This window comes from Danio aesculapii, chromosome 19 (assembly GCF_903798145.1).
Source record: "Danio aesculapii chromosome 19, fDanAes4.1, whole genome shotgun sequence".
NCBI classification, from domain to species: Eukaryota; Metazoa; Chordata; class Actinopteri; order Cypriniformes; family Danionidae; genus Danio; species Danio aesculapii.
Genome location: NC_079453.1, coordinates 35,258,938 through 35,276,152, shown reverse-complemented (window position 1 = coordinate 35,276,152; position 17,215 = coordinate 35,258,938). Strand labels below are relative to the sequence as shown.

The window sequence follows — 17,215 nt, the reverse complement described above, 5'->3', positions numbered from 1 at the left end:
ATAATAATAGTAATAATAATAAATTTATTTCTCCAAACATGTACAGCAGACCTGGAGATTTTTTTTCTCATCACATTTTAACTTCAATTAAAATTTCATCATAATTATTTGTAACTTAGGTAATTTATATTAAATTTAATAAATGTTAGATGGAAAATCTTAACATAATATTAAACTTACAATAATATAAAAAAATAATGAAAATTAAAGCGAGGACAAATATCAAAATTTTAAACAAATTTACAATATTAATATCACTAAATAGAAGTCCACATAATAATAATAACAATAATAATAATAATAATAATAATAATAATGATAATAATAATAATAATAATAATAATAATAATAATAATAAATTTACTTCTCCAAACATGTATAGCAAACCTGGAGCTTTTTTTCTCATCACATTTTAACTGCAATTAAAATGTCATCATTATTTGTATATTTTTGGTTAAATATATATTAAAATAATAAACGTTAGATGGAAAAACTTCTATAATATAAAGTTTATATAATATTAAATTTAAACTTAAAATTAATATTAAACAATATGAAAATAGGGAAAATATCAACACTTTAAACTAATTTACAATATTAGGGTTACTTAAACATAATTTCACAGAAATCAGAGCTAAGGAACTGCAAGAAAGAGTAAATGATCAAATGTTTGTTTATATATATATATATATATATATATATATATATATATATATATATATATATATATATATATATATATATACTCTCCAGTTGTATTTAACCTAAAAAATCAAAAACTAACATATTCTTCTGTTTGTAGTCATGATAATCACAATGTCTGACGCAAACTGCTGCATGATACCACTGAATGTTTCTGCCAATGTAATTCCACTGCTGCTTGTGCGTCTGTAGTGAAGGACAGAGAGTCGATGTCCTCCTGTTCTCCAGCTGCAGCACTTCTTCTCTCCTCTCGCTCTCTCTGTCGCTCTGTGAGGCCAAGGCTTAGCTGTTCTTCAGTGCAGGTGAGCGGTAGAGACGTGGCTAGTGGCTGTTGTCTTGTCTTTTCTAGCTTTGGTGACCTGCTCTCCTTCACACTGACGGCTTTTGTGGAGCTCATGGACCACGGCATCATCTCCTGGGACACTTTCTCTGTGGCCTTTATTAAGAAGGTGCGTCCATGTTGATGCTTTTCATGAATGGGGTACCAAATAGAGAATGTGTTTACTTTACATAGGGCAAATCGAGAGTTGGCAAAACCCGGTTGATATTTTGACACAATAATAATAGAAATAAAAAATATTTTATTACATATAACAGAAATACAGTACTAAGTGTTCATTTCTAGATTTTAGCAGTGATGTTTAAGAACTAAACTGAACTTTGCCTGTGAAAACTGGATCGATGCAGTTTCAGTTTACTAGAACATCATCGATATTAAGTTGTTTTGACACAATCTACATTGTAAAAGCGCTATAGAAATAAAGATTAATTGAATTGAATAAAAAATTATGTTGGATTTTTACTAAAGCTGCTCAATTAATCATTAAAAGAACCCTTTGGAATCAGAGATTCGGTTGTGTCTTGTATGGTTATTAAACTGCGTCTTTAGTATTTTCAACCAGTATGATTATTTCTGTGTTGTAAACATTTAACGAAGTACCAGGATAACACTTCAGATTTTAAATATACATGCTGATGTCTACATTAGTGACCGAAATCACCTTTAAAAGCAGCTGATGCTTAAAATGAAGATTGAAGCAATTACATTGTTACGCCAGTAGGTGGGGACAAGTAGCTGTTACATTTTTTTTAACATAGGGCACATTGGAAATGCATGCTTTATATTTTATGCCTATATAAAATAATGAAACCATTAAATGTAGTTAAACGCAGGTTTGACTGCAGTTTCTAGGTTAAATGAATGCTGTGGTGCCATATGATGGGAACGACTTTAGTTCCTTTTCACACTAATGATATTTATGGGGATAAATTATTGACGAATATCGGATTGTTTGCACTTTAGTATTTGCTTTTGAAAACACTATTGGTTGGGTTTAGAGAAGGGTTTAGGTCAGTGATTGACTAGGTGATCTGTACAACAAGCCCATTGGCGTGTACAAGATTCAGAACTTGTTTCTGAAAAGTACAACAAAATATATCCTATCTAAAAATGTAGACATCGCCCTCTGAAACCTGATTCATCCTTTCACCTGGAGCCGCATTACGGACCTATAAAGATTTTATTAACCATATAAACCATGTTTTTTTTAATTCAAACTTTGATGCATTACTTGCTTTTGTTCACATCTCGGACAGTTTTACCTATTAAAGTTTATTAAAATATTAATGACAACTGAGCATGGGTTGCTCTACAAATATATTTTTTATTATGGCAAGAATAGCAAAAAAAAAAAAAAGTACACTTACTAAAAATCTAAAATCTAAAAACTAAAGACAGCAATTCTCACATTACTCTGGCTAGTTTGTCCTCTACTGATGTGCTAAAAAGGCAATGGTGGTCTGACATTCCTGACCATTATCACCAATAAAGCCCATAAAAACAGGGCATCAGTATATTGTAGATATTCCTTTCCTGTTATCAAAGAAATTATTTGTGAATTTTAGTTTTGAAACTATTAAATTGTTTTACATTTAAAATTGTAATTTATTCATCAGTGTAAAACCCATGAATGGTGGAAAACATAATCTGTAATTGTGTATTAAACCACCTGGGTCTTTACTTTTGTCATGGGCTCTCTTTTTGGTTTGAAACAAACTTATTCTTCAAGTTTTTCTAAACTTCTAAACAGGCACACAAATGTCACATGAAAAACAAAGCAGTAATGAAAGACAAAAAATTCCCACCCAGTCTGGTCCGAGTCGTCACTGGAGTGCTTAAATGACCCCCATCCTCTTCTGATTGGTCCAATCGTGAAAACTCCGCAAGCCAATCGGAACATCTAGATTTTAGAAAAACAGAAGACAGCAAATAAAAAATAGAAAGGGGAGGAGGGAACACCCCCAAGCATGTAACACCTAGTAGTGCATTCAAGTGATTTCTCAAAAATGCTGATTCATCCAGTAAGGAAACGCAAACTCTTCACTTATGAGTTGTTGAATACTTTATTCAAATTAATAAAAGAAAACATGAATTGTACTTTTTTATATATTAGTTTATATAAATTGATTGCAGCAAATAACATTTTGACTGAACCTGTAGTCACAAAAAAAAATCTTATTTTATAAGTTTATTTGAAGAATTGTGGTATAAAAATAGTGTTAGCTTATCCAGAATAATGTGGCTCTAATGCTTAATACATTTTGTAAATATTATACGCAAATGATCAAACCTTTTTAAAGCCTATATACAGTATAATATTTTAAAGTTATGACTTAGATTTATATAAAATATTAGTTTGAATAAATAGATTGCAGCAAATAACGTTTGACAGAACCTGTAGTCATTAAACAACATTCTTATTTCTAATTTTATACATAGAATTGTGGTATAAAAATATAGCATTAGCTTATCCAGAATAGTGTGGCTCTAATTCTCATACATGTGTATTGATTATACGCAAATGAACAAACCTTTTTAAAGCCTATATACAGTTTACAGAAGAAAAACAATGCTACATTCAGCCTACAAATAACCTTCACATGTTGTTCGTGCTTTATTTTAATGCCACTCTTATCTTTAAAACAATCAAAATCCACATTTCCCTGCAATCTCTCTTACTTAACCAACCGAAGCTCCTGTCACTTCATCCTCAGATTGCCAGCTATGTGTGTAAATCAGCCATGGACACTGCTGTGCTCCAGAGATCTCTAGCCATCCTGGAATCAATGGTCCTCAACAGTCAAGATCTCTACCAGAAGGTGGCTCAAGAAATCACCATCGGCCAGCTCATCCCCCATCTGCAAGGGTATGGAACAGGAATAGTAGGAAGCTTCTTGGCATTGTCATTTTCAAATTTAGTTAAATGGCTCCTACTTTGCCCCACTTTTTTTTTACACAGTATAATTGAAGTCTTGAAGGCCACATAGTATGTTAAGGAAGTGTTCGATCAAATTACCTTATGGACTGTTTATATTAGCAAACAGTTGTAAATTCCCTTTTTTGAGTGGAAAGGAAAATCTTTTTTGTGTGTGTCTCTTTAAATGCAAATGAGCTGCGGCTCCCTGCCACCTTCCATAAGAGGGTGGAGCCTTTAGAGCACATGTCTCAGATACTCCAACAGCAGCAACAACAAAAAATGTTATAAAAAAGCAATGTCAGTAATAACTGCACATACAAAAGAATCAGCTTTACACTGTGTATGCAATACTAGGCATTTTTGGTGATTATTATTGTTATTTTTTGTTATTTGCTACTTTAATAGTTTACTTTAATAGTCATTTGCATTTTTGTTCTCTCTGGTAACAGAACGGATCAGGACATTCAGACTTACACCATCGCAGTGATTAATGCGCTGTTCCTCAAAGCCCCAGAGGAGAAGAGACAGGTACAGCACACACAATCAAATTCTTTTATGTGCTTTTCCATTTGTTCATTGTCGCCTAGACTAAATAATGAGACTGTCTTCATTAGGCATGAAGTGTGAAAATGTTAAACAAATCTCCTACTTGTCTGTCTAAATTTTTGGTTCTAACAAGCCATGACTGTCAATAAACACACAAAAAAATTGTGCCAAATATCCAAATGGGTTCAAATTCCTTCTCCATGTACCTGCATATTAAACATTAGATATTTTATGTTTGAATAACTTCATGAAGCAATTTGTTGATATTAGAAATTTGAACATAGAATTAAAAGCCATGCAATTTTGTGGGTTTATAATGGTGTGTTCACTCTCAACAGTTTAATGTGGTCAAGTGTTTACATGCTGTCATCTGAACTTTTGGATGTTTGCAGTAAATAAAATGACTGGAATTATTATGATTATTATTTTTGTAAACTTATGTAAAGTGATATACTTTTTACACCGAAAGTAATTTATGAATAGCACCAGCTATTATTTAAAGAACTTATATTGAAGTTTTAGTTATATTTAATTATTATTTAAGGTTCTTATGTAATATATAATAGTGTATACATATGTGTATATTATACACACAAGATTTTAAAAATGAAAATAGGCAAATATAAGATTTAAATTTAAGTAGTAATATTTACCATTGTTTTGTGAATTTGTATTCTTTTTTGATAAATAATCCCCTAGTAACAGAGGTTTTTTAAAAACATTTTTAAACATAATTGTTTTAACAACCAATTTCTAATATATAATTTCTTTAGGCTTTTCCGTGATGACAGTACATCATATTTTACTAGTTATTATTGAAGTTAATTAGTCAAATCGTTGGTGGTTTGTTCTGTAGCCAATCGAGAAATAAAATTATCTTAAGGGTGCTAATAATATTGCCCTTATAAATTCATGCATTCATTCATTTTCTTTTTGGCTTAGTCCCTTTATTAATCTGGGGTCGCCACAGCGGAATGAACCACCAACTTATCCAGCATATGTATTACACAGCAGATGCCCTTCCAGCTGCAACCCATCTCTGGGAAAGCCCTTGTAAATTGTTTTTAACAATAAAAAATATGATCTTATTCCAGCCAAAAAACTTTTTTATATAAAAATATTATAGCAAATACTGTAAAAATGTCCTTAATCTAATAAACATCACTTGGTAAATATCTGAAAAATAATAACAAAATTCACAGCAAAGGTAATAATTTTTGCCTTCATCTTTTTTTTAAACCCAGAAATCTTAGATTTGTCCATTTGTTTTTCTTTTAATATTTATACTTGACCTTATTTACATTTTGACCTGTGATGAACACTATAGAAAAAAGTATGGCTGAGGGTTGAATGTGCGGTCATCAGAGAAGTTTAGTTATTTCAATAGAAATCCTTGTACTGTAATTATAAGCGGTGAGTAAACATTTCCCCAAATTCAAGCTAGTCAAATTTTCCTTGTTGACCAAACTATGCTTCATACATAGCTCCACTATTTAAACAACACTTTAAAAATATCTGTTAATTAACAGTTTACGTATATTGTGATTCACAAATGTTTACCATTTTGTTTACGGTTGTGAATTGCATTATGGGAAGTTGATCTCTGAGTTTTGCAAAGTGACTTTTATTGATATTTTAGTCATTTGAAATAATTTTTACACTCACCAGCCACTTTTTTAGGTAAACCTTACTGCCTTAATCCTTCGTGGCATAGATTCAACAAGGTACTGAAAATATACCTCAGAGATTTTGGCTCATATTGACATGATAGCATCATGCAGTAGCTGCAGATTTGTCAGCTGCACATCCATGATGTGAATCTCCCGTTCCACCACATCCCAAAGGTGCTCTATTAGATTGAGATCGGGTGACCCTGGAGGCCGTTTGAATACAGTTAACTTAACTAAAGTTATTTACATAACTTTGTCATGTTCAAGAAACCAGTCTGAGATGATTCGTGTTGGTACGAATGGGCCCAAAGTGTTACACCACCAGCCTGAACCATTGATACAAGGCAGGATGTAGATCAGCAGTTTCTGAAATACTCAGACCAGCCGTTATGGCACCAGCAACCATCAAAGTCACTTAAATCCCCTTTCTTCTCTATTCTGAAGCTCAGTTTGAACTGCAGCAGATCATCTACATGCCTAAATGCATTGAGTTGCTGCCATGTGATTGGCTGATTAGAAATTGTGCGTTAACGAGCGGTTGGACAGGTGTACCTAAGTGGCCTGTGAGAGTATATATATAATATATGTATAAAAATATAACAATATATCGAGAAATAAGTTGGTAAAATAACAGACAATGTACTGCCAGTTTATAACAATGTTTTGTAGCATAATATGCAAAACCAACCCAGACAATATATCACTTTAAACTATTAAAAATGTTCATAAAAGTCACTTTTTTTAAACTTCAATGTTACAAGTTGTTGGAAAATAGTTTAAGGACTAGATAGTGAACTTATTTGCTCATTAAATTTAGTTAATATTCTTACTTTTTTGTAATCAATACTTAGTGATTATAACTTAATAAACTGAAGGAAACTTCTTTGCGCTTCATGTATCTTTCGTACAATTAAACGTAAAGCTCTTATAATAAGCAACTTCACCTAACCTTTCTTTAGCCACTGAATTGGCTGGTTTCCTCAACAATACCTCCACTCTTCAAATATCTGTCAGAAAACTTGACGACAGCAGATTCTGTACATGAAAATGATTGACCAATAGAGTCCTAGTTGTTTCCAGAGCCCAAGGCAGTGTGGATGTATTTTTGTGATATCCATAGGGTAGTTGGACATTTCTATAAACAAAACAAACAAAAACTGCTTACAGTAGCTTTAAGTAAGAGACTCATGTAACTGCCTTGTATCCTAAATGTCAATTTACAGCTTGTCCAGGACTCTTTTTTGCTGACCTCTCACTTCTGTGCTACTAACAAACTGCCTCTGCTTTTCTCTCGTTTCTGTCTTTCTTTCCTCTTTCTCATTGCTCTCATTACTTCATGCCCTTGCTCATAATGGTAGTTTGATGGGGACAATGTGAACATCCTTGATTGTCCTCTCACAGTAAGTGCTCTCTAGTCGAGGTGTAGCCTCTATGCTGTAGGTGGTTTAACTGAACTGTTTCATTCGTTTTTAAGGGGTGATTGATATCGTGTGAGTGAAGTAAGATGACTGTGTTTTGTCTGATTTGTAGGAGATGGCTCATATTTTAGCACAGAAGCAGCTGCGCTCCATCATCCTCAGTGTAAGTGCACAGATTACAGTACATGCTACAGAAATAGACGGAGTAGTGTGGCAGTCTGCCAGTCTGAACTTAAACCTCTTTCTCTTGTTGCTTCTGTTTGACTGATTGATGCAGAAAACCTACTCCAAATGTTCAGGGGGGGTTATAATAATAACATTAAAATAATGTTTTTTTCAAGCAGAAATGCAGAGATACATCACAATAAAATACAACAAAATACTTCACAATTCTTTTTATTTTGTGCTACTGCTAATATAATAATAATAATAATAATAATAATAATAATAATAATACTTTTAACAACAACAACTATTGTCATTTTTATTATTATTATTCTTCTTATTATTTTTTTTCAATTTTTTTTTTATTATTACTATTATTACCACTAATACTACTAATATTAAAATTCATTAAAATTGTTTCCATTGCATATTTAAAACCTAAATGCAGATCAAAGCATTTAAAACAAACCTGACTATTTACACAGGACAAAAACAACAATACACAACAATATTTTACAGCTTTCATGATTAAAATGTTGAACAAAGAAATTAAGGGTTGAAATGTAAGACAAAAACATAACATGTTTTTTATAATAATAATAATAATAATAATAATAATAATAATAATAATAATAATAATAATAATAATAATAATAATAATAATAATAAATCAATTAATTTATTATGTTTATTATGATTATTATTATTATTATTGATATTTTTGATAATGATGATTATTATTAATCATTATTACAATTTTTTTCATGGAATTAAAAAGAAATGCAGATCAAAGCACTTTATTGATCTATTTAAAACAAATCTGACAATTTTATCTTGACAACAATACACAGTAATATTTTACAGTTTAATATTTAATTATAATAAACATTTACTACTACTACTGCTAATAATAATAATAATACATTAAGAATTATTATTATATTAATAGTCATTATTACAATTGTTTCTATTGAATTTTTAAAACATTAATGCAGATAAAAGCACTTGATAATTGTGAATTTAAAGCAAACATGACTGTTTACACAGGACAAAAATTACAACTTGACAACAACAATAACAACAACAACAACAACAATACACAATATTTTACAGCTTTTATGCTTAAAATGCTGAACAAAAAGATTACAAGTTGAAGTGTAAGACAAAAGCATAACATATTGTAATAATAATAATATTAATAACAATGATGATAATACTATAAATAATAATAATATTAATAATAATAATAAAATAATAGTAAAAGTAATAAATAAATGTATTTAATAATAATAAAAATAATAATAGTAAAAATAAAAATAATAATAATAATAATAATTAATACATTTTAATTTATCTATAATAATAATTATTGTTATTATTATTGTTATTATTATTATTGTTATCATTATTATTATTATTATTATCTCCTACCTATGTTTAGCCTTAGAATAGAAGTTTCTCTTTCTCTTTGTGACCACGTATGAATGCCTGCATAATATATGGAAATGTAAAGATAGACAATTGTAATTATGCTACCATTTCCGTCTTTATCAGTCTAACATTCCCTTTCTCGTGTTTCTCAGAATGTGATCAGAAGCAACAAACCCATCAATGATGAAATGGCCCACCAGCTCTATGTGCTGCAAGTCTTGACCTTTAACCTATTAGAAGATCGTATGATGACGAAGATGGACCCTCAGGACCAGGTAAAAACCACTGCTCAGTCTACCTGCAATAAAAAAGCGCATTTTGCCGCTATTTACAGGATGTAAAAAAGGTTATTGGTGTCCTCAAAATGTGTCTGTAAAGTTTCAGCTCAAAATACACATCAGATCTTTTATGATAGCCTTCTGAAAATGTCGATTTTTGGGTCGAAGCAATTTTTTTCCAGCGCTGTGCCTTTACAGTAAATGCATAACAACAAATTTCTGATCTGTAATACAACTGCTAGCAGATAGTTAGAGTAGATCTGTCTTTAAATCTGTATTTCTTTGCAAAGCCTGCCTTGTTTTGCCTCATTCAAAATCTGAAAGCTGACTGGGATAATATGTGGCTGTCAATCAAGATTAGCGGGCGGATTTAACTTTGGGTCTTGGTTTAATTGTAGGAAATTTCAAAATAAAAGGTTTCACGTGTTTATGCCACTCTATTATAGCTGTGTGTACACAATTCCCACACTTATTTCTGTCCAAAAAGCTTTCAAAAGTTGATTTTGCATGACAGATGCCTTTTAAATATTGATTTGCATGTCAGTTACTTCAAAAGAAGAGAAATATTCATCTTGTTTTAAAATTAGTTTCTTGGGAAAACAACCTGTTGTGGTGTTTAGTTGTCGTTATACAGAATGTGGTGAGTCAGTCAGAATTGAGTATTTGTATGATATGGTTTGTTATCTGTGTTTGTTTAGGCTCAGAGGGACATTATTTTTGAGCTACGCAGAATCGCTTTCGATGTTGAATGTGAGTCCAACAACAGTGGCAGCATTGAGAAGCGCAAGTCCATGTACACCCGAGACTACAAAAAACTGGGCTTCATTGTGAGTTTGAAAACATTTGTAAAATTTTTTTTATTATTTTTTATGTTCTTATACTTGTCTTTTATGTTTTTTTCATTCTTGTTTATGCAAAGCTCTTTTACCATTGTGTATGAAATGTGCTACATACAGTGAGTGGAGTAAGTATTAAACACCTCACCATTTTTCTCAGAAAAAATATTTTTAAAGGTGCTGTTGACTTGAAATTGTCAGCGGATGTTGGTAACAACTCAATAAATCCATATATGCAAATAAAACAACTAATTAGTTTACAAATTAAGCTATGCTTAATAAAACGAAACGACACAGGAAAAAAGTATTGAACACATGAAGAAAGGGAGGTGTAAAATGGCAGTGAATGCCCAGACAGCAGCTGAAATCTCTCAGTAGTTCTTCAGCAACCCTCTGCCCTTGATCATTGTAAATTAATATTAACTGCTTCAGCCCAATATCTACATTACCAGGATGATGAAGATGAAATCAGAGTGGACGTTTCAGCTAGATAATGATCCAAAACACAGCCAAAGTAACTCTCAAATGCTTTCAGAGAAAGAAAATCAAGCTGTAGAATGGCCCAGCCAATCACCTGACTTGAATCCAATTGAAAATACAAAATAAAGATCAAATTTGATAGACAAGACCCACAGAACCATCAAGATTTTTACACTCTGTTGAATGTGGAAAAACTCACACCTGAGCAATTCATGTGACTTCATTCTCCATGTGAGAGGCGTCTTTACGCTGTCACCAAAAAACTGCCTTTTATATAAAGTATTAAATACGTTTCAATATTTCAGTACTTCCATTGTTATAAAACTTTAGTTTTTTTTGTTTTGTTTTATTTTTTTTGTTTGTATTGTTTTGGGTTTTTACCAAAATCTGGTTTAATTTGATGTCAACAGCTCCTTTAGAAATATTATACCCAGGGAAAACATGACGTGTTGAATACTTTCCCCCCTGTAAATAAACTTGCCTTACCTTTTCAAATGAGACATTGACTAAGAATTGACCATGCTATGAAGATAATTTTAGTTTTTTTTTTTATATCCACACGAAAAAAACGTTTGGTGGAGATTGACTTTTCAGTATGTTACAATCTCATTTAAAAGATAAATAAGGCTTCAATCAAATACCTTCAGAAAGAAATGTGAGAACAATGACCCGCAATGCTTAGACATATTTATTTAATTATTTATTTAGTTAAATCTGTGTCCCTGAAGTATATCACTATGATTGTGTAGTTCAAAGCTTTGTCTGAATCCATTGAGGTTCAGAGCATTCACAGCTATTTTATCAGATTTGTTTGACACATTTCACTTGAACAAAATATCTGGCTCTTTCTCCTTTGCACATCAAAACAGGTCACCACATCACACAAACCCAGAAATGGCGCCAGTCAATCTGTCATATTTTGACGGATTTGTTCTCGTCTCATCTGAGTTTGTCAGGTTTCAAATAGTGAATTCACAGGGCTGAGCAATATGAAGGAAAAATATTTATGATATATTTGTTGTTATTTGGTTATTATTATTATCATTATCATTATCATTATTATTATTATTATTATTGTTGTTGTTTAACTATATTATTATTATTATTATTATTATTATTATTATTATTATTGTTGTTTAACTATATTCAATAAAATGATGATAATAATAATAATTATTATTATAATTATTATTATTACTATTATTATTATAGCAGTAATGATAATGATAATAATAATAACAATAATAATTATAGTAACAATAATAATAATAATAATAACAATAATAATAATAATAATTATTATTATTCTTCTTATTATTATTATTGCTGTTATTATTATTGTTGTTGTTGTTGTTGTTAAACTATATTCAATAAAATTCTGATGATGATGATGATGATGATGATGATGATGATGATGATGATGATGATAATATTATTATTATTATTATTATTATTATTAATAATAATTATTATTATTATTGTAATTATTACTGTCGTTATTATTATTATCATTATTATTATTATAATATTATTAGAATTTTATTGCATTTTTTAAAGTTTTTATTCAATAAAATTCTGTTAATAATAATAATAATAATAATTATTATTATTATTATTAATATAATTATTATTATTTTTATTTAACTTTTGTTTATTGTTTTACTTTTTATTCAATTAAATTCTGAAAATAATAATACTGATAATAATAATTACAACAACAACAACAATAATTATTATTATTGTTGATGTTTAACTTTTTATTCAATATAATGCTGATAATAATAATATAAATTAATAAAATAAAAAATTATAATAATGTTAATTATTATTAATAATTATAATAATAATAATAAATAATAATAATAATAATAATTATTATTATAATTATTACTGTCGTTATTATCATTATTATTACTATTATCATATTATCAGAATTTTATTGAATTTTTAGAAGTTTTTATTCAATAAAATTCTGTTAATAATAATAATAATAATAATAATAATAATAATAATAATAATAATAATAATAATAATAATAGTTATTATTATTATTATTATTTTTATTTAACTTTTGTTTATTGTTTCACTTTTTATTCAATTAAATTCTGAAAATAATAATACTGATAATAATAATTACAACAACAACAATAATAATTATTATTATTGTTGATGTTTAACTTTTTATTCAATATAATGCTGATAATAATAATATAAATTAATAAAATAAAAAATTATAATAATGTTAATTATTATTAATAATTATAATAATAATAAATAATAATAATAATAATAAATACGACAACAACAACAACAACAATAATAATAATAATCGTAATAATAATAAATAATAATAATAATAATAATAATAATAATAATAATAATAATAATAATAATAATAATAAGTATTATTATTATTAGAAATAATAATAATAATTATTATAATATTGTAATTATTAATATTATTATCATTAATATTATTATTATTACTGGTATTGTTTTTGTTATTTATTATTATTATTATTATTATTATTATTATTATTGTTATGAGTAATATTATTATCGTCAGCCTTTTATTTAAAAAGCTAAACATAATAATAATAATAATAATAATAATAACAATAATAAAAATAATAAAAATAATAAAAATAATAAAAATAAACAGGTTTTAGTAGGTTTTAGTATCCTACTGTACAGTATATTATTAATAACTATTAACAGCTATTATTAACAGGCTTGAAATATATAACTTTTTAATATAGCTGTTTAATATTTTTTAACACTAACACTTAACATTATAAATAAATAAACAAACAAACAAACAAATATCAAAACCAGCCACCGATCTGAACCTACAATTGTTTCAAATATTTAAAACCTTTTAAAATATGAAGTCACTTTTTCCTGTCTTTTCCCCCTAATAGTGTCTGAAATTAAGCACCCGGTATCTAATCCTATTTTCAAAAGGCTCTAAAATCGACTGTTGTCAGCTTGAGCACATGAAAGCAGCAGGGAAAGAAGGAGAAGCAGAATTAGAGGTGGAGGCAAGTGTGAAGTGGAGCAGAGACAGGACAGGCCCGTGTGCAGAATAATACAGCAGTCAGTAGCCCGAAGGTGGAAATGCTCAAATATGAAGAGCTTCTGAGCTTCTCTAAGACCCCTTTCACAGAGCGCACACACACACACATACGGATTCACAGTCAGCATACAGGCAACTGGAACATTCAAAATTAACAAGATAGGCTTTCTCTTGGGGTGATTGAAGTCAGGTTTCGCATTTGTATCGCAAAAAGCTCCACATTGGACCGCTCTGGTTCATAGTGATCAAATAATCGGCACAGACCACAAAATGTATTAGATCTATTTGATTTATACATTGAATGATGCATTTTAAAGCAGAAAAATAGTAAGGCTGACCCAGTTTTGATGTTACTTTAATTTGCAATGTGCAAGTAGCTCTTTAAGTGTATGGGTGTTTCCCAGCACTGGGGGCTCACGAGTGGGAGTAATTGGCAGTTCATTCTGCTTTGGAGCCATATTGATCATTACCAAAGACTATAGAATACACAAAACGTGTTGCTTGTATAGTTTTGAATGGAGAGAAGTGTAACGGTCAACATGGCGACTGTTGAAGCCCCGCCTACTATTATAGGAGCCAATCAGTGATCTCTATAGACCGATGAATCTCTGAGGGAGGGTCTGGGACCAACCTGGAGTTTCTGCAGATGTTATGTGATTAGAACGTTTAGAAATGAAACTAAAGACACAGTTGCTTTATTTTATTGATGGGTCCTAATATGAAAATCATAAGCTTGGCAAGCAGTTTTGGAGAGTTTGATGTTTCCCCATTCAGGCAGAATGCCCGAGCATACTGCCCGAGAGGCGTTTTAAAGATGGCCACCGAATGAAATGACTTTTCTTAAAGCAAAGCGCTTAGAATCACCAAGAGGCGACACTCAATAGAACGTTCCATTGCAACAGCAGTGCCCATCAACAGCCCTTCGATTCTGCTATTTTGGAGTGAAAGTGATCAGCTGTCTGTTAGATCTCATTGCTGTCACGATGGCAAGCAGCTGCTTTGTTTATAATTTATTTATTAAAAAAATGCATAAAAGCTGAGATACAACCTGAAAGACGACAATACAACACTTACAATCGCAATCATCAGCACTTTTAATAGTTTATTTTGTTTTATGTTATATTTTAACTATACTTATTTTCTTGGAACTGTCACTTTTAGGTGAAATTACTACTTTAATTTAATAGTTTACACACTGGCATAATATAAATGAATACTGACATATTAAATTAACATGACTTTCAAAATGGGATGTTGATAAGAGACTGACAATGTTTTGTTGCAGTATTTTATGTTATAAAAGTATATAGTATTTTTTTTCCAGTGTTGTCTGTTGAAGAAAGACTAATAAAGCTTTTATGGAAAAAGCCACTTTGTCCAAAATGATCGAATTCTGTCACAAATTCATCATACATACGCACGCGCACACACACACACACACACACACACATACACACACACACATACACACACGTCTGTGTTAATATATTAAATATCTGAATACAATTAAACACATATGGGGAATTCTGTAGAGACATCAAGCTGAGCATCTCTTTGAGCAACTCTAATAGAGGGTCATTTCTGAAGAATAGAAAAGACATATGTTGCAATATGAAGTCAACTTGTTCATTCCATGCCTAGAAGTCTTGGTGCTGTCATTAAAAATCATGGAGGCCATATAAACTAGATAAAGTAGTTTTTGTTGTGGAGTACACTTATTTTTGCATCACCCTAATTTAAGTAAAACTAATAACATGATTAATTTAAGTTATTTTGTTAACCTTACGTTCATGTCATAAGTTCAACAGATATTATATTAAAATTAGTCTTGTCAACATTTTGAAATTTGTTTTCTTTCCATTGAGATATTTAAAATGTTGCTTTTCAATGAGGGTGTATGAATATATAATCGTTTACCTCCTATTTAACTTAATATTTTAACTCATTCTGTCTAGCGTTAGTTATCTGTGCTGTTGTTCTAATGCAGGGGTCGGGAACCTTTTTTCAGCAAAGAGCCATTTCAGATATTTTTTTCAAATGCATTTTTTTAAAGAGCCATTGGGGGTGTGTGTAAATAACAAAACCTTTTTTATATTTTTGTTTATTTATTTATAAACAAAACCCTCATTTATGACCATGAACAACTCAAAAAATAATAGAATTTTTATAGAATTTAATGAATTGGTGTCACAATTCACGTTACACCACAGGCCCACACATGAGCATTAGTTGAAATGTCCATTTATTTTAAACTGAGTTTTTATTTATTTTGCTGTAAAAATGTGATATAAAGGGAATTGCAATTGTATTTTCAATAGGAAACTGATTAATAGTCATAGTTTGGATTTTTTAAAACTTTAAAATATTATTGAAGAGAGACAGCTGGAGAGCCACATATTTTTGGTGAAAGAGCCACAGGTTCCCTACCCCTGTTCTAATGGAATTTTCATTCCAAAATGGCCGCCACGTGACACTAGCGGCAACTAGTGGCTGTTTCCCAAACAGTGTCAGTGTCGCCTCTTGGTGATTCTATGCTCTTTGCTGAAAGGGACTTTGCCGTTACATTTTTCCCCATTCAACACTATACAAGTGACATGTCTTGTGTATTCTATAGTCTTTGTTACTCGGTTACCAATACTACTCTCAGCCACTCAGACAACGTGATGCAAACGCACCTAATTTTAAACGATTTATTTTCTTTCTTTGCAAACTTTGAAAAGATTTGCTTCACATTAAGATGGAAACCCATATATACACCTCACCCTTGTTTTTCATTTCATTCATTCATCATTCATTTTCTTTTTTTTATTGACCTAATTCTCCACAGCGGAACTGCCAACTTATCCAGCACGTTTTACGCAGCGGATCACCGGGAAACATCCACACACACACACACACTCACCCACACATACACTACGGTCAATTTTAGCTTACCCAATTCACCCGGAGGAAACCTACATGAACACGGGGAGAACATGCAAACTCTTCACAGAAATGCTAACTGACCCAGCTGAGGCTTGAACCAGTGACCTTCTTGCTGTGAGGCGAACATGCTACCCACTGCGCCACCACATCGCCCCTCTTTCCATTTCACTTGAAATTATATCACACATTGAAACTTTGACCACCTCCTCTCATTACACACATGCACACACACACACACACACACACATGCTTGTTTTCCCATGCCGCTGTTGTTAACTGACAGTTTGCTCTGAGGGCATAGACACCATTTTCACAGTGATTTAGGCGAAGTGTGGAGTTAGTTTTTTGCTGTTAGGGAGCTCTGCCGAATGTGTTAAGACAGCAATGTTGCTAATGAGGGCTGTGTTCCGACTCTCTCAGGGCATTGTCAC

General features: G+C 30.6%; 1 protein-coding gene across 6 annotated transcripts in view; it reads left to right on the top strand.

Moving 5' to 3' along the window:
• Window positions 1-17,215, top strand: part of elmo1 (engulfment and cell motility 1 (ced-12 homolog, C. elegans)) — a 181,304-nt gene that overhangs the window by 92,016 nt on the left and 72,073 nt on the right. For 4 of the 6 annotated variants that reach the window (XM_056479827.1, XM_056479823.1, XM_056479826.1 and 1 more), the window contains 7 exons: window positions 1,052-1,151; window positions 3,757-3,908; window positions 4,409-4,487; window positions 7,534-7,575; window positions 7,706-7,756; window positions 9,342-9,464; window positions 10,166-10,294. In XM_056479827.1, the coding sequence (XP_056335802.1) occupies window positions 1,052-1,151; window positions 3,757-3,908; window positions 4,409-4,487; window positions 7,534-7,575; window positions 7,706-7,756; window positions 9,342-9,464; window positions 10,166-10,294 (676 nt within the window). The remainder of the gene's footprint in view (window positions 1-1,051; window positions 1,152-3,756; window positions 3,909-4,408; window positions 4,488-7,533; window positions 7,576-7,705; window positions 7,757-9,341; window positions 9,465-10,165; window positions 10,295-17,215) is intronic. The other 2 variants (XM_056479829.1, XM_056479828.1) reach the window with 1 other exon arrangement.